At 38.1% G+C, this 25,991-nt stretch overlaps 2 protein-coding genes across 15 annotated transcripts in view; both read right to left on the reverse strand.

Moving 5' to 3' along the window:
- The window catches only part of LOC107092828 (calcium-activated potassium channel subunit alpha-1), a 180,775-nt gene extending 171,370 nt beyond the window's left edge, over positions 1-9,405 (reverse strand). For all 12 annotated transcript variants that reach the window (XM_015388435.1, XM_015388190.1, XM_015387774.1 and 9 more), the window contains exon 1: positions 8,460-9,405. In XM_015388435.1, coding sequence (XP_015243921.1) covers positions 8,460-8,750 — 291 coding nt within the window. In that variant the 5' untranslated portion in view covers positions 8,751-9,405. The remainder of the gene's footprint in view (positions 1-8,459) is intronic.
- Positions 9,406-20,490: 11,085 nt separating this feature from the next.
- LOC107094188 (disks large homolog 5-like) overlaps positions 20,491-25,991 on the reverse strand; it is a 49,069-nt gene continuing 43,568 nt past the window's right edge. For all 3 annotated transcript variants that reach the window (XM_015389841.1, XM_015389766.1, XM_015389687.1), the window contains 8 exons: positions 25,873-25,991; positions 24,366-24,536; positions 23,916-24,106; positions 23,689-23,832; positions 23,442-23,569; positions 23,153-23,262; positions 22,625-22,734; positions 20,491-22,520 (listed from right to left, as the gene is read on the reverse strand). The exon at positions 25,873-25,991 is cut by the window's right edge and continues 2 nt beyond it. In XM_015389841.1, coding sequence (XP_015245327.1) covers positions 22,417-22,520; positions 22,625-22,734; positions 23,153-23,262; positions 23,442-23,569; positions 23,689-23,832; positions 23,916-24,106; positions 24,366-24,536; positions 25,873-25,991 — 1,077 coding nt within the window. In that variant the 3' untranslated portion in view covers positions 20,491-22,416. The remainder of the gene's footprint in view (positions 22,521-22,624; positions 22,735-23,152; positions 23,263-23,441; positions 23,570-23,688; positions 23,833-23,915; positions 24,107-24,365; positions 24,537-25,872) is intronic.

A 25,991-nucleotide genomic window follows, 5' to 3' on the forward strand; every position in this document is an offset into this window, starting at 1 on the left:
TATTAATTTAGTATTATAAATTGTTTATTGTTGTAGAATTTTAAATATGTCTAATGTATTGTACCAATATGCACCATTTATTTTCTTTTTAAGACAGGTATTTTATAGGTAAAGCAGGTGCTGCTATAAGGTATCCATTTAACACCAGCCATTTATCAGATGTGTAAGAACTGTTGGAAGGTGACGGATGCAGAGATCTCATAATCTGTAGCTCTCCATACAGTAGACATTTAAATTCTTATTAATATGGCAGAAAAAAAACAAACATTTGTGATGACATACAGCAAAAACAACTGACCAATGGTAATAATAAAATGTTTGCAAAGTGACTTGTCTCCATTAAGCTAGAGTGCAGTTTCAGACAGTAGTGTGGAAGCTGACAAATAGTTGCTTACACAGGAAACCCGAAGATGACTGACTGGGGAATAACAGTAAATCAGATTATTTCTGTGGTTGATGTGTGATTTAAAACAATATATTTGTGCTGTGAAGCAGCTCACTATTAACTTCACTTGATTAGTATTGTATGGATCTTCATTCTTTCATCGTTTTTGGTCCACTTATCGCCTTAAATCAGTGGTTGTTAGCGTTTCCTCTCTGTCTAGTCAAAATGAAACAAAATGAAATCAGAACACATGTCAGCATCCCTTTCTCCTAATGCTGAGCTCCTTTATAAATGTTGGAGTAGTAACACAACTTCAGCTCTCCTGGTTTTCAAGATCCCAAAAAGGTTTCGACATTTCGATTTGCAAAACCCCTATGATCTGCATTATGTTCCACTGTTTGCTTATGATCCTAATAGAGATAAAGGACTATATAAGGAACTATAAAGCAGCTGTAGGTCACTGACCGAGTCTAGGCAGGGGACACTACAAGGGCTGGACGATATAGAAAAAAAGCATATTGATAAAAAAAAATATGCATATTGATCGATATAGATTGTTATCAAAACGATTCTAGTCACTTACTTCTCAGGTTCCATTCTCTGTCTATGTGGTGAATTAAAAGGCTGAGGTAACTGCGACTTGACCACATTGTGGCGTAGTAAGACATAGATTGCAGCTCATTTTGTGCTGATTCCCTACACTCATTGTATAAATTAGGGAGAGCTGTGTTACAGAAAAACTTGCAGCCCAGAACGTCGGATCGTGGATCAAGAATGGCAAGCAGCTGTTAGAAGCCAGGTTTTCCAACTGCAGACAACGGCAGCATATCCATCTCTATGAAGTATGTTACTGGATGAGTGATGCCGCTTGAACGCAAAGAAGGATGCCCAGTTTAGCTTGCTTTGCCTGCTTTGTTTTGAAAGAAGTTCGTCAAGATTCCTCCAATTCATTAAACCACACCAGGGCCCAATCAGCTCGGTCTCCATTGAGTTGAGCGGCTTATATGATAAAACAAGTTGGTTGTGTTACCAGATGTTTTTATCGTTACCTGGAAAGTTTACAGATCACTGATTTGTTTTTTTGTCTGACATGTTATAACCAATTATTGCCAAACTGGCGAGCTACTGAAACCTTTCTTTGGGACAGTTGCCTCCGCCTCTCCTTGCTGCGACATCTTCACGTGGCCTTTGTTGCAGTTTGAGAGGGTGGCCCTTTGTGATGGTCCGCGATTGCGATTGGTTGGGATGAAGTGGTGACTGCAGCATCAACCTACATAACGGGCTAAACAGGAAAACTGTGTTTCTGTATCAAACTTCTATCTACCCTCTTTTTTTCCTATTGCACCACACGCCTATTGATCGATATATATTGTTATTGAATTATCGTCCAGCCCGAGACGCTACCCTGAAAACTTTTCATGGTCCACTAAACCACCGTTTTCACAACAACATCTTGTCCGTCTCTCAAGGCTTCCACCTCCCTTTCCTTCCCTCTGATTCCAGATTCCCTGTAATGGCACAGAGAGACGGCCACAGGCCAACTATGCATCCAGTGTGAGACACATGCCAACTTCACTGGCTGTGCTAGTCAGCTGAACAGGTATCCAGTTGCACTCGTCCTAATACTCCTAACAAGCTTTTTATTCCTCTGCTGCCAACTGTCAAATCTTCCAAAGTCACCTAACAGGTTGGCTATGCCTCCCTCACCCCCACATAAGAAAACATATATAAGGAGAACCAACTGAAAGGCCAACAGTTTCTCCTCATTTACAAGAAATGAAGGACAACAAGATAGCCACCGGCAGCCACAAGACGGATCCCTAATTATATCTGCATGGCTTGTTTTCATCACCTTACAAGCAAGATAGTGAAAAACATGAAAGGTGACATATGGTTTAATGCAGCTTCAGATGCTGGAGTCTACGACCGTAGCAACATGACAGGATGTGGACAGCCAGCAGGGATATAAATAGCATATTGCACAGAGTTATTCTAAAGTGTAATGGAAAGCTGTATGAATGAGATGTAAATATTTGATCATGTTTTGTTTAAAACTGTAAATAGCCTGAGTGGATTCATCATGAAAACATTGTTTATTTTTTATATTTCCACGGTTTCTGTTGCAACTATTTACGCATTGTTGTAATGGGAGGGATGGACGGATTTATTAGTAATATGACTGGTGCTTTGCTCCAGCAGTTATTGGGTGGGGGGAGGGAGTGTATGCTTGGAAGGTTTCCAATTTACTGCAAAGAAAAAAACAGACACAGGGTATACAGCCGTGCATGCACACATTCACACCTAGGGTTATTTAGAGTAACCATCTATGGGTACCTGGAGAGAACTCACCCATGAACAAGAACTAACAACAGGCAAGGTTTGGAACCCGGGAACTTCTTTCTGCATGTTTTCTCAGTGAATTCGGCTAAGCTGCGAATTAAATGACAACTGCCGATTTGTTTCTTAAATCAGTATCCTGCATATGGTATACCGTCAAAAATATTTTTTGTCTACTTTAAGACATTTAAAGGTCAGTGACATCCTATCTCTCATCTATAGGGTTTGATATGAAGTTGGCCACCCATTGATCAGAGGTGTGTTTGTGTGGTCAGATACAGATGTTGGGGAAGAATGACTGGTTCATAGTTTCCACTGGAATTCATTTTAAAGCTTTTGGATCAATTCAAGGACAAAACGTGGGCCTTTCAAATACCTCCACACCAAACTTTCTGTTCCATGTCCACCTAGCACTAGTCAGTCAAATCAAATGCATTAATTAGGCAGGTTGTTACCAAAGTGAAATAAAAAGCAATAAAGTTAAAAACACATCAATGGAGCAACATCATAAGAGAATTGTGTCCTGTTAGATGGCTGCTCTGGTGTCTAGTGATGGTGGGCTTAACACCACTTTATCTGACACTTTGTATGTCCTTGGTGATGTAATTGTTTTCTGCACCTGCTTTCCAATGGAAAACCATTCCAGGAAGTTCTCTATCCACTGCTTTGGCACCTTAAGCTCAGGCCACATGAAGTTCTGATGTCTGTAGCTCCTCACTGCAGAAATGTGGTAACTGAACTGCTGTAATACCCAGTCCCTTCCATTTTGTCAAAATAAAAGTTAACTGTGTACTGGGACGTGTATCTTTGTACCATTGTACCATGCTGGAAGTCATTAAAATCCTGAGAGCGACCCTTTCTTCTATTTACTATCTGCGGAGGCAGTCTGCATGTCTAGGTGATGAATTTTATAGACCTCTGGCCAAGAAAAGGATGACAGAATCGGGTATTTAATGACCTAAGAGGTTGGTTGGGCTGTTTCATTGCTTGAGTTCTTTCCTTTATTTAATATTAATTTTAGAACCATCAAACATTGATTTATGAACTCTTCTATAAACATCAACATGTATTGTTTTGTTTTAAAGGTATAGTTGAGAATTTTCATGAATTTTTGAAAAGACATGTTCTCACCATTTAAAAAAAAAATAATGCACATACACAACCCTGTACCCGCTCCTGAGAGGGAATGCGTATTAAAAGCGTGCTACAGTAGAGCATGCACGAGCCCATTTCTCCTCGTGCACGCTCTGTTTAAAAGTTGCTGTTTGCATCGCTCATACAAGCTTACTTTCCAAAAGAAGATTTGCAATTTTTCCACTATGTCAGACTCACCACTGGTAATTGAAAAAGGGGACGAGCACGTAGGACTGCCTTATGTAAACATATCACCAGAATGATTGACAATTAGAAGCATCGCTTATTTAGATGATCCACCCATTTGTTTAGTCATTTGTTTTTTTATTTTTTATTTTGTGGGGTCTGAACGCATGGCCTTTTAATGGCAATCATCTGTCATTTTTGTTCAAACACGAGACAAAATATCAGTCATTTGAAGAATAAAATAACAGACAATTTTCATCTCCAACCTTCATCTCTAAATTGTAAACTCATTAAACCTAAAAAGATGTGCCGTTCTCGTTCGTTTGTTTCTTTCTTTCAGGTCTTTTATATGAACACACATCACGACACTGGCGTTGGCTGAAGTAGTTTGCCCAGAAATAGGGGGGTTGTCGGCTCCGGCTTTAAGTGTAGTTGTGTGCTTTGGCACTTCACACGTATTGCCAACTGATGGTGGTCGGAGGGACTAGTGGTGACAGTGTACAGCAGCCTTGCTTCTGTCAGTGAGCCCCATGGCATTGTGGCTATAATGTAGCTTGCCACCATCAGTGTGTCTGAATGGGTGAAAGACTGAATGTAGCGTAAAGCACTTTGGTCAAGTCTCCTGAATTGAAAAAATGTTATACAAGTACAGACCATTTACCATTTTTTTATCATCACATTAATCTGCAGCAGAAATTATTTTCAATACTTTCAACTTGTAGTATTTATACATTTAAATAAACATGAAATACAGGACTCATGAAAAGCAACACCTAATGTGAGAAGAGAATCTGTACCTTTGTTTAGAGTCGCCCGATTCCATAAAAGAATGAAAAAAGGTAAGAGGCACAAAGAGGTTGAAAAATGCTATAGAGGCATTTAGATGTTAAATTCACCCATTTAACATTTAGATTGTGTGCAATTAAAAGTAGGATAGCACCCACCGACTGATAAGCAATCAAACAAATCTGAGTTTAATTCAAATATTTGTGCTAAGCAGCAATTGAACTCAAGTTTAGAAATTACTTTTTGTAATTATTGTTGAAAAATATGTTATGCTCTCATCTTTTATTTAAGCAAAAGGAATAAAGAAAAAAACATGCAGCCAATTTTCCTCTTGTCGCTTAACTGTGATCTAATTGCTTAGGAAATTTAAGTGAGACTATAGTTAGGATTTGTTCATAGTTACATTTAACTTTTTGAACAATATTTGCAAAACCTACTAACAAAACACTACTAACAAAACACAAAACATGGTTTGCATCAGACAAACCACCTTAAGATTTGGACTGAACTGTTCAGATTAACTGTGTCTTTGTCAAGCAGAAGTATACTTCATTTCATGACAGTTAACTGCAAGGATTTTATTAAACCTGGAATTTTTTATTCTAATAGTAGCAGTAGTGATATGTTGCATGTGGGTGTTAAAGAGAACAAGGCATAAAGAACTTAGACAAAAATGCCCTGAATTACATTAGAAAGAACTGAAAGCAGGGGTGATTTTATTTAATTATTTGTTAAAGAGTATGTTTGACAAATACTTGCAGGCTCTCCTCTAAACTCATTATTTCAAGGAATAAGACAGGAAAAGGTCAAGGCCATAGAAAGGACAGAACAGACAAGGCATGAGGGACACGGACAAGAGGCAACAAGGACGAAAAATTTAGATTTTTCTTTTACCATTTTCCATTTATCTCATGATTATTTAGGCCTGTTATTTGTTTCAAACATAATAACTAAAATACATGGTGTACACATCCCCATTCAACAGCTCTTCTATCCATCCAGGGGTACCACTCTCACTACACGCAAGTGTGTGAGTCACACATGAGCTAAATGTGAATCAGCTATGATTCATCAGCCCTAAACATGCAGTATAACAGGCATTCAGTTTATTATCTTATTTCTATATTAGTCCTGCTCACAGCTTTACCTTTAGCATTATGCTGAGCCATTTGAGGCCCTGATAACCGATTCCAGCTATGTGGGGCAGCAAAATTGAACTCATTTGTAAAATACTAAACATCAGGCATTTTAATCATTAGCAAAAAAGACCATTATTAAATTTAACAGAAATATCACAATTTCAAAGCACTATCGGGGAACCAGAATCCATCAGAGTCTATTGACACCAGCAATGAAGACTAATAAAGGTTTTGATTCAAAGGGTTTTCAATGTGAAGCTTTCCAAAATATAAAACAATCTATTTAAAATATCTCACTCTACGGGTCAAGCATGGCATGGATAAATAAGGGCTGACACTAGAAGGAGTCGTGAATAATATACACTTGCCAAACTAGTCAATCAACATTAATGATTTTAGTTAAAATATATTTTTTGTATAAATTCAGTGGGGTTTTTTATGTCAGCTTTTCAATAAAGATAAAAGTCTGTAACTTAAAACAAAAAACGTTGCCCAACTGCTCCTCTTTTTAAATTATGTTCTCTTCTGGGGAGAGTTAAAACGCTGTTTCCCTTTATAATACTTAAAACTAACACGGCATAAAAAAAACAACAACAAGAAAAAAAGAGTCAAACACGGTGGTGGTACTGTGAAGGTTTGGGGATGTTTTACTGCTGTAAACTATTTGTTGTTATCGGTAAAATTATTAATTTACTCTCTAAATGAAAATCAATCTCATAACCTTAAGAACTGCTGCACTTGGGTTATACAGCAAAAAAATGATCTGAGGCAGAAAAGCAAGGCCTCCCTTCAGTGGCTGAAAAAAAAAATGCTATCTAACATGTAGGTATGGACAAAAAAAAAAAAAAAAAAAAAAGCAAAAATAAGTAAAATCTTTACAAAACTATGGGCCTGAACTACCAAGATCTAAAGGTGATCCACAAAGATTGCCTGTTAAATAAATGCAGATTGTGTGTGCTATTAAGAGTTTGGGATTGGATTTATTTTGCACTTTGCAAAGGAAACTGTAAATTGCATCAACACTGGGCACAGATGGCCGGCATGATCACTATGTGGAGAAGATGCATACAGAAGAGAAGAGGAAGCACCCTCAATCTCTATCTGTTCATGTGAAATGAAAACAATTGCGTTTATTGCAGTATTTAAAATAAATAATTAAAACAGCAGCAATGTACAGATAAGCTTTTTCTTTCAAAATATAACATAATGGATCGGATCACTGATTAACAGAGAATTTCCACTCCTCTGGAAAAAGTATGTATGGACCGACTATTCATAGTATGCATGGAGGGGTGAAAGGTAACGCAACACCCCAATGACCCCCCCACCTTTAAAATGAATCCGGCACCACTTGACGACACACCAAGAAACTACCCAGGACGATGTCACACTGCAGGTCTTGATGCTCAATTCCCATTTTTTTTTTGTGAAATCCGATTTTATTGCGTTGCGGTTCACTTTTCCAAATATATGCGACTTGTATGTGATCTCCTGTGTGAACTGCGTTCATTCAGCTTAAGTGTCCCTTCTTTTCAAGATGGTTAAAAATAAATAAATATTGCTCTCCGCATCATCGTCCGCTATGGTGTTTGTTTTTCTTGCCGCTTTTGCGAAGCAAGAAGAAGAATAGTGACCTTTGTCGGGTATTAATGGCGTTCAGGTCAGATGAATGCAACCTGGCTGTTCAGACACAGGTCGCATTTTAAAAGGTCAGATTCGTATCGGATTCAGGACCACATAGCCAAGTGGCCTGGGTCGCACTGGAAAAAATCGGATCTGTGTTGTTCAGACAACCATGAAAAGATCAGATCCAGGTCGCATGTGGGCAAACAAAAAATCGGATTTGGGTGACTTCAGCCTGCGGTGTGATCGTAGCCTAGCAGCGGTGAGAATGGATCCATCTAGATGCAAGAACATGTTGCATTTATCAGAAAAATAGCGTTACGCAAAAGACAATGTCTGCTGTTTTAATTTGTGATCGTCATAATGTGGACAAATCCAAAGAATATTTATTCTTTTGTTGTATTTAGGCCTTTTTTCACCAAAATAACCTCAGACATTTCACAATGGCTGTGGTATAATTTTTAACTTAGAATGATGTACCTTCTTTTTTTTTGGAGGAAAACACTCCACCCCACCCAAAAAAAAAACACACACACAAAGAATGTAAGTCTCCTAAGGCCCTCATATAACCTTGAGCCGCCTCTGCTTATGCTGAAGCAAAATAAAATGAAGGAATTCCTCTTCTCTCATTCCACCCATCCCTCATGCAATATCACCCCCTTCATGCCAGAGAGGGAGTAAACAGCCCAGGGAAAGCAAAAGCAACCACAATGTTTTGTTCACAATGGGAATAGGCTTGATATTGCCTTTATAAAATAAATTAGCCCCCAAATCATTAAATTGACACCTAAGAATCTAAACCAATCTGACTCCAGCATGTTGCACAGGGGCTTATGTGTGAATGATTGCTCACAGTTTCCTGTCTTTACCTTATTTTTAATGTTGCAGTGGCAGCAGACAGTCCAAAGATACTTGAGGGTTCTCCATAGCAGGATGATGAAGAGACCCCCGAAAAACGTCACCATGGAGGAAGCGAGGAAAGCCCACCACATGCGCTGTCCATAATCGTCGCATGGCACCTCAGAGGTGTAAGGGATGACAAGGCCTTCCATCTTGGATATTAAGATCGAAGAGTCCGGTTTGTTGTTGTTATCGATGCTGCTTGTCCTCATAGAGCTGTCGCTTCCATGGGGATCCGTGCCATGTGCCTCGGCTAGCATTGAGGAGCCTTGGAGAGCCTGTGCCAGCGTCCCCAGCCCCACTCACCAGCCATATTGCTTAAAAAAAAATAAAGGAATTTTTTTTTATTTGTGTTAGATTCTGATTAGTCCACCTGATTGAGTCCAGATTTTTTTAAGGGTATGAATTGTTTATTTTTTAATGACGGGTTGAGCCGCCGTGCACTCAGAGCAGACCAAAATAGCGCGTCGGTGGCCCCTTGGAGAGAGGCATTTAAATCCGCAATAATAACGACGAATCTGAGGCGCTTCTCATTCTGAGGGGCTTTTCTGCCTCTTTCACGCCATAAGCCCTGACAGGGACGGCGTCGTCTGCAGCCGCCGAGGCTGCTGCCGTTTTGTTTGTTTTTTCTTCCTGTTGCAGACTATCAAAAATAAAAATAGAAATTGGAAAAAACAATAAAATCGTTCCCCTTCGTGTTCCTGCTTTTAGCCGTCTTCCATTCAGGGATCCTTTTCAATCAATGGATGAAGAATCGTTTTTTTTCTCTCTCTCTTCCTCAATCGTGCCAAATGCGCTCCTAATGAGAAGAAACGCGCGTCAGAAGGCTACATATCCAAACAGGCGCTTCTGGTCGTCGCGTTAAGGAGAGGATTTGCGCGCAGCTTGGGTGGATGTCGCTGCGTCCATTCGGTCCTCCTGGCACGGAGCGGCCAGCTGGAAGCGCCTGTCAGATCTGCTCCAGGAGAGAGGAGAGCTGGAGCTGGAGGTGGTGGTGGGGGGGATTTACAGGTAGGAGGGAGGAGCCGAGCGCTAATAATAAAGATGGACAGAGAGGCGTTTTTAAATTCCAGAGGCAGATCTGGAACCCTGCCGCTCTGACTGCGAAACTGCGCCTCTGCGTCTTTATTCAATGCCTGTGACGCACGTCGCAAAGAAGATCAGTCAGAAATTGAAGGGTTATATCTAGCTTTATAAACACACACACACAAATGGGGGTATTCCACCAGACTGTCATCAACGATAGTGCAGGATTCTCATTTTTTTAGATTAATAATATAGAGGCATTCTATTGAGCAGGTTTTTATTATTAGGTTTTAATTGATTGCCCATCATACAGGGGCGGAGCTAGATGGGGGGCACCCCTTAGCCAATCAAAATTTTAACTAAACTTACATGCTTTTTTTATGTATTCATTATCTCACATAACTGATTTCTTTAAAGAAGGGTTTTTATACACTTTTTTTTTTTTTGTGAATGTAATGTAACATGCCTCCTTATGTATTTATTTATTAACTTATACTGGAATTGTTATGGCAGTTTTTTTATTAGTGAATGCAGTGTGACACAAAGTTTGGACTATGTAGCAGCCAGAGTCTGTACCCAGATAAAATTTCCTTTGGGACAATAAAATTTATCTTATCTTATCAATTTTCACCCCTAACATTTTGTTCCCTCTCATACAGATGGTGGCAACGGTAATACTCTAATTGGAATATTCGAAACATTTTATTTTTTGTGGTTAATTATACACATCAATATACATCAAAGATGATAAATACAGAATTCATGCTCTTTTTACAACTAGATTTTGTGTTATATCGGGTAAAGAGAAAAATATGTATCTCTGAAAACTTAAGTGAAATCAAAAATAAATAACAATTTAACTAAAAAAATGATAAAATAATCAATTTATCTAGATATTAGTGCTTGTAAATATCAATTTTATGCAGAATGTTAATTGATACAAGTAGGTAAATAATGACAATGATGATTTATTTATTCCTCAGAACTCAAAACTGAGTTTTATCCACTAAAGCTTTTATCTAGAAATTACAGATGTTTAAAAATATGTGTCTATTTGTTAGCAAAGGCTGTAGGAAAGTATAGTTAGTCTTTATTTAGAAAATATGGATGTTTTAAATGTTAATTTTCCTGTTGGACCAGTGTAGACTGACCGTGAGGTTCTGGTGCCTATCCACTTTTGCCCACTCCCCCGCCGCCCCCCCTCAGTGTGCATTGGTTATTGCCTGGACACCCTTATAAAAAATTTCTGGCTACGCCTCTACCATCATAATCAAGTATAACACTCCCAGCATTTCCCTTCATACTGTTAGGTCAAAAACAGGTGTAGATTGGTGATGACCGTGAGGCATGGCTGCTCACTGGAAACCCACAAAAAGCCACAGCAAGGGATATGGGGAAACAGCTGGCTTAGGTCCCTGAATAACCACTGAGCCTAAAATGTTGACAAGGCTGGTGCTCATGCACCTGTGGCACAAACGCACTCAGACTTCCCTAAAACCTTTTTTTTTTTGCAACAAAAGGGAAATTAGTCTGTGCTTTAATTATATAGATAAGATGGTGTAGATTTTTTTTATTACAGTTATTCAGATCACAAAGTTAAAACAATATATTTAGACACAATATACCATAAGTAAGCTTTTTATGTGTTTCCTTTATTATTTTCTAACGTTTGTTATTTAAAGTCAATTTAAATAAAGAAATTCAGTTTCTCAAAATATGTACCGGTAGGCTAAATATTGCGTAACACAGTGTTTGTTTTGATCAACACAATCATGGCAAATAATGCTTTCAATTCATCCAAGCAACATTTTAGTGGTGACCCACATGAATTTTCCTAAGGTTGAATGGGACACTAGTGGGCCTGGATTGATTCTTGTTTAAAAACCATAATAGGTGGACTAAATCCAAAGACAAATGAGTTAGGCACAATCAGTAGGTCTAGTCTTGGTCTGAAATGGTTACTAAGAAAATTATTTCACACTGTGCAGCACATCGAGAAACCACATGGCTCTTTGAAAGTTGTCCTGTATCAAGCCTCTACAGGGGGATCAATGTGAGGCCAGTACTGTATGTAAGCCGTATAATGGTCTGTTCTGTGGCCAAATTTTCAATTTGATTCATTCGCATACAGAACTCAAATGTAAATAAAAAGTCTTCATGAAGAGCTTCAAGCAGTAAAACCTACTGCATCCAAGCATATTAATGTGAAGCTGAGTAGAAGAAAACAAATTGCAAAAACAAGGGGGGGCTGGAACAACTGTGGTCTGATAGGATTGTCAGCAGACCCTATTTATGTCGGGATATATAGACAGACATGCACTCTAAATATTGTCTCCTTATACTGTAAAGTAAATTTAACTTTCTTTTATTGCTCATATCCTAATTAAAAGATAACAGAATAGCAGTTCATCAATTGCTTAAAGCCACAATCTTTAAAATTAAAGGAAATAATGCCTAGAATGTATCTATATGTGAATTAAACATTTTTAAATGCATTACATTAAATGCATTACTCAACCTGAAGGCTTGTCCCCTTCAGGTTGGAGGAGAGTCCCTGCCTCAAGTGGAGGAGTTCAAGTATCTTGGGGTCCTGTTCACGAGTGAGGGAAGAATGGAGCGGATGATCGAAAGACGAATCGATAGACGGATCGTGGTGTAGAGAGAGCTGGTGTAGAGAGAACTGAGCGAAAAGGCAAAGCTCTCAATTTACCGGTCGGTCTACAATCCTACCCTCACCTATGGTCATGAAATCTGGATCATGACCGAAAGAACGAGATCCCGGATACAAGCGGCTGAAATGAGCTTTCTCCGCAGGGTGGCTGGGCTCTCCCTTAAAGATAGGGTGAGGAGCTCAGTCATTCGGGAGAGGCTCAGTGTAGAGCCGGTTCTCCTCCACATCGAGAGGAGTCAGTTGAGGTGGCTCAGACATCTTCTTCGGATGCCCCCTGGACGCCTCCCTCGGGAGGTGTTCCAGGCACGTCCCACCGGGAGGAGGCCCAGGGGACGACCCAGGACAAGCTGGAGAGACTGTCTCTCGGCTGGCCTGGGAACGGCTAGGGCTTCTCCCAACAGAGCTGGAGGAGGTGTCTGCAGAGAGGGAAGTCTGGGAGTCTCTGCTTAGTCTGCTGCCCCCGCGACCCGGTTCCGGATAAAGCGGGAGACGACGAGTACGAGTACGAGTACTCAAAAATATAAAATTTCCATGATATTAAATTGGTTCAGATGAATGATTAGTATTGGGGGTCTTCTGTTGGCCTTCGGAGCTTGACTTCTCATTCAGTTTATTTCAGTTCAGTTAAAAAAGCTTTATTAATCTAAAAGGGAAATTAAATGTTATCAGCAAATTCTACAAAAAATAAAAAAATGTGTTAAGTTAATATTAATTCAAACCAAATCTAAAATGTACAATGAGTCGTCCATAGAAATTCAACTGAGTCTTCATTTTATTTCCTAATTTAGTTTTCAGAACTAGATTAGTTTAGTTTCGATTTTAAAAAGGACAATTGATTCTAAATTAGATAAACAGGATGGAGGAATGGTCAAGTTCACTTTTTAGTATCTCAATCTCCTAGAAAAGAAAAAGCCCATTGTTTTAATAGAAAACCTTAAAACAGCAATCCATGCCTATATTCTTTACATTAGAGTGAGCCACTTATCTTAGAAACCTGTTGAGCTGCTTTGAAATGGAACTACTAGGCTTTTAAACAGAGCTGGCAACAAGGAAAACACCACAACTCTTCTGTTAAATGTATAACTGTTAGCCCACTAGGGGCGCTAGACATACAACTCTTGACTTAAACCCACCAAAAGCAACAGGTAATAGGGACTGTTGCTCAATAAACAGGTCTCTTTGGGTGTTTTAGAATCTGATCGCAGAACACTTTGGACCAACAGATTCAGAAGTCATGGAGTAACTTATATAGACAAGGCCATATTTACCGTCTCGATTAAACCCCACATCAGAAAGCCAAAAATATGTCTCATATGAGGCGATTTTCAGATATACAACAGATTCTCATTGCTGCAATGAGGGAAAAAATACTCACCAAGACAGTAATGTCCTGAATAAAGTCAAAATGTTGAGAATGGGCCAGTCCAATCTTAAACAGAATTTAAGATAAAAGAATAAAAAAAAATATGAAGTTACTTGGTCTGCATGGGAAATTGCAGGTTAATAATTATGTCTAAAATTTTTCCTTAGCATGTCATGGTCAGCTCTATCTAATAAAACAAGGAGATCTAACACTCTGCTTCACGCATAAATGTTCTGAAAAGTAAACATGTCAAAGTATGACATGTGTCCTATCATAGCGATTTATTATCCAGTAAATATAAATGCTCCACCAAAAATAGCCTGTGGTAAGAGCGAGCTGTCGTTTAACTTCAAGCAGGGCTGAGCTGTAAAACATGGAAGACAAGCCAATTTTTGAATTATAGCTCTTCACAGTTATGACTCCATGTGCAAGTGGTTGAGTTCACATAAAACAGGCCACAGATCAGTCCCGACGCGGCTATCTGCTATTTGGATGCATGCCGAATATTGGATTGAGAGCAAAAACAATCCTTAAGTTAACAAGTTGGTTGATTTCCAAAGCTTGATTTATAATACCTTGCAAATATTTAAATGTCCTTTCAATGTTTATATGTTTGTATTAAATTACCACCTCAGACAATAGGAAAACTCACAGTAGTACTACACTGAGAAGTAATAAAAAGAAGAAAAATCGTTTTCAAAATTTTATTTTAAAAAGATAAAGAGTGTGATGTGCATCCGTATTCATCCGTCTGGGTCAATACTTTATTTGAAATTCTTTACAGCTGTAAAGCTTCTTCAGTACATCCCTACCAGCTTTATAAAATAAAAAATGTTCTTATTTGCAACATAGCTCAATCTTGGTCAGAATACCAAGAGAGCATACATTTTCAGCTCTCATCCCAGATTCCCAGCAGATATACAGTATAGCAAATATAAATGCTTTGATTGAAGCCATCCCTTGATTTATGTTTTAGGTTATCGTCGTGTTATACTCTAGATTGTCTCAAGTCCTTTTCTTACAGATTTTCCCCTATCCATCTGCTCATCCACTCTGACCAGCATCCCTGTGTTTGCCATAGAAAAGCAACCCCACAGGAGCATGTCACCACCACTGTGTTGCACCATGGAGTTGCTGTATGTGGGAAGATCTGTAACGTTTACTTTCTTTTTCTGAATTTTGTATGCAAACAATGTGAAAAGCCTTCAGTTTTTTTTACACTTCATGATTACTTGTGTTATGGGTTTATTGGCAAAGTTTGCTGGGAAGTGATGGAATATCAATACCTAAAGAGGAACTTAATAATTCTGCAAGGCTCTACATGTTTGGTATTCTTAAAACACAAACAATTCTGAAAAAACTGTACAACCACTTTTATAAAAGATCCTAATTTTTGTGGTTCGTACTAAAATAGTCAGCAATGTTTAAAATGACTCACAAGAATCCAAGGGAAGGTTTTTTTTTAATAATGGAAAACTAAAACCCAAGAGTACAGGTAAAACAGACAGGCCTATGGCAACAGGAGACTTTAAACACTGTCAACAATCATAGGAATAACCCACATCTGAACTCATGCCATCAGTCTCAAGTTTGGGAAAGAAGGTGAACACTCCAACAGCAAGATTTGACATGAGTGCAAAAAGACCACAGCCTCCCAGTGCGGACTCTCGGGATCCTCCTACTGTCAGACTCCAGTCTTCTCAAGTTCAGTTGAGCTGTCAGCAGCTGTCTTGAAACAGACACCCCAGCTAAAGAGTTTGAGGCCCCGACTTCTTTCTAAAACAGGCAGGAGGGGACTTAGAGGACATAAGGAATTGGGACACGGCACCACGGAGCTGCACGTAACCGTACAACAGATTTAGGGTGTCATTAGTGGCCAGCACGTTGTGCAACCCTCTCCTGAGAGTATTAAGTAACGTTAGACAAGTGTTCTAGTCGTACAAAAAAACCTACTTTATTTGTTTCAAGGTGGATATTTGGAGATGCTGGGTGACTTCTTGCCATAAAGAACTTGACAGGCAAAGAGGTGGGGGGCATTCACTGTGATATTATTGGCTATAAGACCATGTAAGTCATGCATGAAACTAGAGGAACTCACAAACCAGTAGAACTGTCACAGCTGCAGGCCCTTTGAGTGAATGGAAAACAATCATAGAAATATACATTTTTAAAGACTTTAAAAAATTGGGAATTTATAATATGATCCTTCAGGTATTGATACTTACTCAAACATGAGAGGCGAGGAAGAGAAAAATGGAAAGCTGTCACACATTTAAAGAAGAAAATTAAAATTAACTATTGGAAACTGCATCTGCAGGGAGCAAAAAATAAAATGCAAATCTGCAATTAAGTTCCATCCAAAGTGTTAATGCAATGAGAATCAATCCAATTAGCAGTTTTAATAAATTCCACAGAAGAGTGAATACAGCAATGCTCCATTAAAGGTTGTTTAGTTTATTTAATGTATTCTGTTGGGACTGTATGTGACAGGCTGACACAAATAGCTGCTAAGGTGGGAAGTCAAACAATAATTATACTTAAGAAAATACAAAAAGATTTTTTTTAAAAAAGGAAAAAAATGTTCCATAACATTGCAGCATGGTTATGTTTTTTTCCAGTATCATCCTGCATTTAGTTCCTTCCAGCTTCCCATCAAGCCTGATCTGCTCTACCTTGCTGAAGAAAAGCATATCCCCATATCATAATGCTGCCATCACCATGTGACACTGATGATGGTTAATTCAGAGTGAAGTTGGAAATTTCACTCTGAATGAACCATTAAAGAAAAATCAAACATTCAAAAAAAAAAAACGCACTGAGATTTTAGGTTGTAGCGTTCAAAGGCCAAAAATAAAAATAAAAAATTTGAAAGGCACTATAAATGCAAACAAATCCTAGTTGAAAGTCCTTCATTCTGATTTCATTAAGTCCTTGAAAAAAGGGCAAATTAAAGATTTACTAGAATCTATTTTTTTATTGTTAATTTGACATGCATTAACCAGTAAAGGTTTTACTATAAGACACACCAATATACTTGTTCTAATTGTGAGAAAAGAAACGCAAAAGAAAAGGCTTCAGTATCTTTTTTACAGTATTTTTAGCTTTACCAAAAAGTTTCAAATAAAGTTTGATTCTCATCCTTCCATCTTTTGTTGCATGTTTTTCTCCCTTTGCCAACGTCCATCAACTGGTACCAAATATACTGATATAAATAAAAACAGAGCTAAAAAAAAATCACATATCAAACTTGCTTCAAAAACACAATGTAAATGTAAAGGACATTAGAGAATAACTAATAAACTAGAGTTTTAAGCTGACCATCTTCTGCTACCTTGAGCTAAACAGATCCAAAGAAGTATTGAATGAAAAAGATAAAAGGAAAGTTTGCAAGATAAGAATTTGTTCTTTTATTTAATTACTGTACCATTAGAGGTTTCAGATTATAGAGAAATTTAATTTCTCTCCTCTGTCCTCCTAGTTTGTGCCCAGACCTGATTGAACATACTGTTCTATTCTGATGTCCAGTAAACTTTCCCCGTATTCAGCACCACCAGGAGTTACCATCACCTACAGCCAATCAAGGAACATTTATCTGTGCTTAGTTTAGATGTTCTTACAGCCCAGCTGCAGCTCCACACCTGTGCACAGTGGAAATTATGCAGAGGAGCTGTTGGAAAACACAGAACAGAGGAAACAAGCTGCAGGTGGTAATTTGGATTTTATAGAGCTGTTTGCCAAATTTATTAACAGGCATCAATTATTTCTACAAACTCCACATGTTGACAATTTTAACCCCATCCCTCTGGGTTTTCTCAATTTGTCTCTTACTGTCTGACTCTTCCTTTGCCATCTCATTGTTCTACAGGATTGACTTTTATTTCTGGTTTGACATACATGACAATGCCAGCCACCCTCTGCACACTGTCTGATCAGTGGGAGATTGCTTCTCCCCAAATGTAAAACCAACAGAGTGCTGAACTTCTTTGTTCCTCAAGCCATCAAGCTGTACAACTTCTCACTTGGAGGAAGGAGGAGGTGATAGGAATAGGGACAAGGGTCAGCACCCCACTCCTTTGACATCTTGTGCAAAACATTACCTATTGTCACTCATGTGCAATATTCTTCTCTCTCACTGTGCACTAAAATATTCCAACTACTGTGTAGCCTGTGTATTTTTTTATTTATTTATCAGTACATTTATGCAGTGAAAGTACAATAATCCAAGCCAACTACTGTGCAGTCTTTCCTTAGCCCTCCACCATACAGATATATTTATATCTAAAGGAAACATATTCCATGACATAAAAATTACAACTTTTTTATATTGTCTGCTGTCTTTGTATCTTTAATGGCATCTTGCTTTAAGTGTTTACACTCCATATAAGCTACTGGAACCAGAATTACTCTGAAGCAGTGATCCCAAGGGATAAATAAAGTTGAGTCTTTGACAGAGCAGCCTCTCCTTTGGACAACCTTCTTTCTCACTTTGTTAAATAGAAGAATTATGGGAAAGAACCATTATAAGTTTTGCAGTTAACAGCAGTCTTGTAAAGTAACCAGACTCTGCATTAAAAATTTCAATTTTCCATTCTCTTATTAAAATGCACAGCCTTCATAAAATGACCTCCATCCTCTCTCACCAATTTAATTGATATTATTGTTTTTAATGGCATTAATTAAAATCAGATTCTCTTTTTAAAAAAATGTTTTTGTGGATAATTTTCATGCCTCAGGTTGATTCCAGCAAGAAATCCAAAAGGGTGACTTAACTTGACTTTCCACAGCTAATGATAGAAGTCTGACATACGAGTGTGTGTTCTGTCTTAGCTGGGATTTACATTGACACCCTAAACACTCCTAATCTTACCTTTAGTGCCATTGGCTTCGTTTTGAATCCATATTTTCCCCAACTTCAAAAATAACATATAAATCTGGTTATGATTGTGGTTTCCAGGAGAGCCCATTTGGTCCTCTCATGTTTTATATGAGGTTTTAAATTGGATTTGATTTTAAAATGAAAACTTAATACTTTCAGCGTCTTACTTTGTTTACTGGAGACGGAATGAAGAAAACCCTCCAGCTCTGCTTTAGGAAGAAATGTGGGTAATTTCAAATTGACCAAGGCTGAGATCCACAGACAGATCCTTCCAACGTAATGGATCTGTTAGTATGAGGCTGGAGGGGGTTTCTTTCATTATGAGTTTCACTGCGTCTTAGTAAACAAAGACATGAATTGAATTTTCAGGGAGTAATCAGTTTTCCTTTTGTTATCATCTTCACAAATCTGGCAAATATGGAAGAGTGGCCAAAAAAATTGCGAGGTTTAATTTAGAAGAAACTTATAAGAAGCCCAGTTTTGAGTTTAACACAGCATGTAGGTGGAAAAGTACACATGGTTAAAGGTACAGGTTAAGCACTACGCACCATGGCTCAAAGTCCAGATTTAGATCTACATAAGGATTCTTGGAAATTACTTTTCACAGCTTCTGTCTTTTTAATTTGGCTGAATGAGCAGAAAATGTGGTCAGTAGAGATAAACATAAACAAGTACCATCCTGTCGCTCTAATTCCAGTGAAGCACTTTGAGTGGATCCTCCTACAGTACTTCAAGAACACCATCCAGGCTGACTATTTGAGCCAATGTAACAAGTTCATTTTTGCACTGTGAGATCAATAAAGTCAATCAATCACCCATCCGCTTCCCATAGGCCCCATGTGGTGAGAATAGGGAAACTTACATCTAACCCCCTCATCCTGAAGACTGGAACCCCACAGGGGTGAATTCTCACCTCTGCCCTCTTCACTATCTGACATAGTGGTGCGCCAGGATCATATGCTGAACACTAGCAATACCAAGGAGGTCATAGTGAGCCATAAGAGGTCTAGAAAGACTGAACAAACTTTCAACAGTTTTAAATTTTAAATATATTTTAAAAAAATGCCTTCTCTTCCAATATTTCACTAATAATGTGTTTTCTATTGTATGTTTTTCTTCAAAAGTTTGGTTTAGTTACTCCAAGGATTCTTTATTTCCTCAGTGTCTTATTTCTTTTTATGCACGACTTGTACATTCATTGACTTGGTTGTCTCAAACTTTAATGGCAATAAAGATTCTTGATTTAAAAGCAGGAATTGGAGAAAAGGATTCTTCTACAGCGTGTTCACTTGTAGGGGGCAAACATTATGGATTTTTACATGTAAAACATGCTTTCTATTACTTCCTCTCCAATCCACAAACAGTCAGTACTTTGTTTTGGTCCATTTATAAACCCCAATAAACAGAGTTATAGATTTCAATGTAAAAAAATATATATATTTTAGTTCTGCAACCATGTAAAATGTTTCTAGTTTGATTTATGAAGCATTTAACCACTGTCATTTAATAAATCGTTATAATTATTTGCAAAATTAAGTATAAGCCAAGTGCAAGGAATAAAAAAAGTCATATTGTCTTGTAGTTTTTTTTTGTAGACAGGAAACTGGAAATTTGGATTTCCAATATTATCCCCTCCCCGCAGCTACTTATGTGATTTTGCCCTAAATACTGTACTTGAGATGGATTATTTTTTAAACCCTGGTGCTGATTCTAAGTGGGAAGATATAAAATGGTAATCTTTGTCTTAAATCTATGGGGGGAGTCCACTGCTATCCTTTCTCTCCCATTTTAAAGGTCACATTCAGCACTGAGATCTGCACAGCTTTTGTCACATTTATCTGCTATTGATGGCACTTCATCAGCATCTTTTCCTATTGACATAGACTTGTCCTTTAGCAATTCTGAGGACTTGTGTATTTTCTTTTAATCTGGATTCTACCCCTACCATCTTATACTTCAGCCATGGTGAAAATGCAATGAATTCTCTGAGGTAGGGCATTTTATATAATATTTTTCATTAGATTGTCAGGAAACAAACACAAGAGACTAGAATCAGAGGCCCTGTTGTGATACAGAAAATGAGTTTATTCTCATGTTAATGTCTCAACATACAAATAACATTCTTTTAATAAAAGAAATGAGTTTAATCAGTACCTGGCATCTAGACCTTTCCGCTCTAAATACACAACCGTCTCATGTTGAGTCTCGCTCTGAAGTTGGTTTACCCTAACTAATAAGAAAAATAGTAACATTACAATTTGCTTCTTTTTTACTGTAGCCCAATAGTCACACTCATGGACAAATTTGCATTACAAAAATGTGCAAGAACAGATCCCTTTTCAATAACTCAAATAAGAAGTGATCTTTGAAAAAAATTCAATGATTTTTATATATATATATATATATATATGTTAAAAAGGCAGTCAATGAAATGTAAGGAACTGATGTGAAACAAAAACATGAAAAGTTGCATTAGCAATTACAGTACCTATCTGTAGTATGCCTGAAACCTAAGAACAGTTACATGTTTAGGGTTCACAGATTAACAAGTGCAAAAAGGAAACATATGATATAATATAAGGATAAAGGTGTTTCAGTGGATTTTGGCACAATAAGATGCAGGATATAGCTTTAATGAAGAGTGAATATTTTAGGGTTTACTTTTTGCATTCTGAATTTAAAAAACTATCAAACAACAGTTAAAAGTCACTTACATTTAATGATATTTGAGGAAAAAAATCCCTAAAGATATTACCCTGCAAACTATGCTTCTTAGCGTGTCTTTAAATTGAATAGGGTGACTGACAACCAACCACAAGGACTAAATAAAAACATGCTAAAAACCTGTTGAGACATAATGCAAAAGGCTCAAAGGAGTGTTACCAAGTGACAATACATTTAATATAGTTATATATGTTATCTTACCAGATCTGTCTGCATATATATGTGGCATAAGCTTTATTCATAAATACATGTTAAAGGAGCGGAACAATAGTTACACAGTGGTTAGTCTTAACCTGGAGTGCATTCTGAGGAGTTAAACTGTTTCTTCAAAGCCTTACCGTTGTTTCTCACTCCAAACTGTGCTGGTTTCAAATCAGCCCCTTAATCGTCTAGCTTAAGGTGGACTATTAAAACAAAAAAAAACAAAAAAAAAAACAAGCAAACCTAAAACTCGTCATTATTAGTGTTAAATGATCCTGGGTTGGTTTAAAATGAATATTCGTTTGTAAAGGCACTTCTGAAAGGCCTACTAACTGTCCACGCACCCAGCTGCTATGGGAACTATGCATAGAGCGAAACATGAGACTCGTGGCAGGCTACTTCATTAAACCCACAGCTACACATGTTAAAGAGGTTGAATGTATTTGCACTTTTAAAGAAATGTAATGATTGATTTCAATGCTGGTATTACGTTTCCAAAGCACTGAATTTCTGCTACAAACCATTTGCAGAAACTGGTTTAATCATAAAGCTGTGTTCTCACTTTTCAACCCTTACGTGCACAAATAATAATAATAATAATTAAAAAAAAACGTACGTACATTAAAATAACTTATAATTAGTTGTCAGTCATCATCAAATGGGTGCATAATTGTAGGGACACCACAAATGTCAGGAGCGGCAGAACTTCATTAGTGTTGAGGTTTATGGTCAAGGGACACTCATTACTGAACATCAATATTCAGACTAATCTGGGGACTGTAAACGGACACATACAATGCAGCATAACGACACACACCGACAGAAATCCTCAGGGAAGACTGACTGAACCAGAACGTTTATAAGCAATGCTACCAACCTGCTTCAGAGTAACATCAGAGATAAAGGAGACCGATTATAAAACATAAGAAAGACAAAATTAAAAAAAATATATCAATAATTTACACAACTAGCTCATGGTAGTGTACCTATTGGTGTGGAAGAGTTAATTAGTGTTTAGGGAATGAGAGCAGAGCCTCGACTCGCTGTAGTGGCGGCCGGTCTCCTCTAGGGGGAGCCAAGTGGAGTCCACAGGACTTTACTTTGTTCTTGATCAACTATAGTGGTGATCTGAGTGCAAATGTATGGGAGGTTTCCACCTTGGACAATACCTAAAAAAAGAATAAAAGTAGTTTTTTAAAGCCCACAGATTAGGTAAAAAAAAAAGTGGGGAGATTTGAGTTGCGTGTTATTATTTGAATGACGGCACACCAACCTGTGAAAAATTTGCTGTATTCTTGTTCTATCTTCTGCGCGCTTTCAAATTGCTCCTTGGAATGTTTTTGAGATACTTTATCTCTCAGGAAAATGGGATCCTTCTGTTCCCTGAAAGGAAAATATAAAACAGGAGATATTGATATAAAGAGCTTCATGTGTGAAATTACAACAATAGAACAACAGGTGGATGATAAAGTGGTTTTACGGTTAAAATATCTAGTTGGTAAAATAAGTAGAAAACTAAAATTGACTGTCAAGGTAATAAAATATATATTTTCTATTGTTCACACCTAAATTTAAAGACTTATGTATCAAATGTTTATCCATTTTGCACAACTTTGTGTTGGTCTAAAACACAGAGACTTAATAAAATAAACTCCAGTTTGAGATGTTCATGATGCTTTGACAAACCAGACCTTTTCTGTTCTCTTATAGCATCTATATTTTTATTTACAATCATGCTACTTTATCATATTAGTTGAACAGAGCAGACAGGAAGTCCCCACCTTCATTACTTGAGACTTACTTAATCTGCTTGGCGTTTTTGTAGCGGATGAAGACAACAATAGGATAGATGTGAACACTGTGGAGCCTTTCGATGGCATGCGGGGCGATGTCAAGCAAACAATGACAGCCCTGTAATTTTACAATGAAGAGCAGTAGATGTTACCAGCAGGAATTCACATTTCCAAGCATCCAAGGCTGATAAGCAGTAATCTTGATTATTATTTTCGTAAAAACAGAGTTTAAGGGTGAATAGAAGCAACTTAGTTTTTTCTAACATATTATCAGAGAATGAAGGCGGTGATTGATACCTTATCTGTTATTTCCTTTATAGAAGCAACAGTGGTGACATCAAAATGTCCACTCCTGCGCTTGTAGTCAATGAAGAGGCAATCTTTGACGCCACGCTCGATGGCTTGCTGGGAGGCCTTCATCACCTCTGCAGACGGGCAAAAAAGTAAAAAAAACACTTTATATAATGCTAGATAGATTTCCCCTGAATACTAATCAACTTGGTGAAAATTGCCCAGTTCTCTGCAGCATGTGAGCAGATCTCACCCAGCAGGCATCTGCAGAACTTCCCAGGGGATTCTTTGACCAGCATCTCCTTGACTGGGTCACTGAGAGGCCCGAGTACGAGTACCGGTCGGGGAGAGGTGCACTCTACCTTCTGGACCCGCTGGTATGCGAGGCTTACACAGTCTGTAAAACGATAAATAAAGCGGAGGTAAAATTGTCGTTCATCCTGCTGTATTTTAACTATAATACAATTTCTCTGTCCTTACCATCCAAGAAGGGGATGGAGTCGGTGCTAATGGTGTCCAGAGGCACCATCTCTTTACTGTCTTTGGAGCTGCTGCGTTTGTGTTTCTGTTTCCTCCTGAAAAAGGATCGGCGGGCGGCAGCAGAGATGGTCTTACTTGAATCTTCCTTCATTTCTGTCACACTGTGTCTGCGATAAAACTCTTGGTCTATCCTATATCACACACACACATACACAAAACATGTTAGTTAAAGGTTGTGTGCTGCAGCAGCATGGCTTAGAGAGATTCTACTGGGTGTTTGGAGTGACTAGATTTGCAGTGAGAACAAAAAATCTGATTTTATGATCAGAACTAAAAATACAATCATTTTTCTAAAAGGTAAATGCACCAAAGCCACCATTGAGGGAAGAAGCCTAGTAAAATCAGAATTAAATTCAGAATAAAAGCCAACTCTCTGCTTTTTCCACCCACATGTATTTGCTGGGGATCTGTCCTCTCTGGATCTGCTGTGCGTTCTCATCTAGCTGCCAGGCCATCCAGGTTCCAAAGCTGCCCTTTGGTAACGACTCATCCACATACAGGATGTCATCCTTCTTGAAACTGAGGTCTCCTTCTGCCTCCCCCACCCTGTCGTAAAGTGCTCTGTTGGGAGGCCAAGACAAGGATAGATAGGGAGTTATTAAGGTAAGGGCGGTACGAGGGCAAGACGAGAAGCGTGACGCTGATAAAAATGGGAGAGAGGATGAGGTATGAGGAGAGTAAGATTAAGAATCTACAAAGCAGAAGAAAAGTGACAAAGGAAGCACAAAGCACTGTTATCTATGGACAAAAACGGCCTGCACTGTGTCTTGCTGGAAGCTCCTTGGTTATTCCCAAGCAGCCTATCTGTGTCAGGCAAGCAAGCGGAGTGTATTTACTGCAGATGACATCACAAACCTGCCTGCCTATATGACAAGTGGCTGTGGCAGCTGGGGCAACACACCGAGAATAAAAGCCAACTAAGTCAGAGCTTCATTGTCCTTTAGTATGCAGCGTGATTGCAAGGACCAAAGAAAACAGTCCGAACATAAAGGACCAGATTAGCCTATATGGTGGCGAATTAGAATCGCTGCATTGACACCATAGATCTGGGACATAAATGGCTGGGGAGGAAAGGGACAAACTGTCCGAAGGGCTCTCAGGTCTATAGATAGCATAACGGAAAGCAATGAAGCTGCTGGTGACATAATTGAGTTCATTTTCTGTGCACTATTCCAAAAAACAGACAAAGTCTGACCACCTTAAAAACTGTTTTTCTTATTTTTTGAGTGAATGCAAAATATCTTCAATTTAGAAAGTGAAATTGAAATGTAAAGTTGATTAGTAACATGTTATTACACTTGTTTTTGTTTTTCAAGCATTTATTTCTTATTTTTGGATTCTGATATTGGAAATGACAGGGCTTCTTTATGGCCCTAATAATTATAATAATCATCATATAAAGTTGTCCAGCAATCAGTCATTAATAAAGTCTGCAAAAGGAGTGTGAGGTCAGAACTAACGTAAAGAGTTAATCTTGCAGCGTTACCACGATCAATGACTCAAACAAGAAGTGAATTCTGCACCTCTTCGCTCTACCTAAACACTCAAAAGAACCTTTTCTTTTTTAAATGTAAAACATACTTTTAACAGAAAAGAGGACTTTGGCTCACTGAGCAACAGTGCACATATTTATTCACATTAACCCATTATATACACCTCTAAAGTTTTCTCTGCCTTTAGACCCGTGTTTCCTTTCAATCCACATTCCACTTATCTAACTTTAAAGATCCCTCCATGTAGAATGTGTATAACTACCAGACACAAGTTAAGGAAACTGTTTTTCTTCTCTATGTGTCAATAAGCATATACACATGACATCATTAAATACATATTTATGAATATCATTTAAAAAAACCTTCCAGCATATGTTAATAGTGAGATGCTCCTTTATACACACCTAATATAAAAACCATCTCCTGGTACATCTTTGACTGAGCTGAAATCATCCGGCTGATGCTGCACCTTTAATGTAACCGTCTCCGCTGGTTTTAGCATCTCCACGTACACCTCTTCTGC

Source organism: Cyprinodon variegatus, unplaced genomic scaffold, assembly GCF_000732505.1.
Source record: "Cyprinodon variegatus isolate N-32 unplaced genomic scaffold, C_variegatus-1.0 Scaffold1, whole genome shotgun sequence".
Classification (NCBI taxonomy): domain Eukaryota; kingdom Metazoa; phylum Chordata; class Actinopteri; order Cyprinodontiformes; family Cyprinodontidae; genus Cyprinodon; species Cyprinodon variegatus.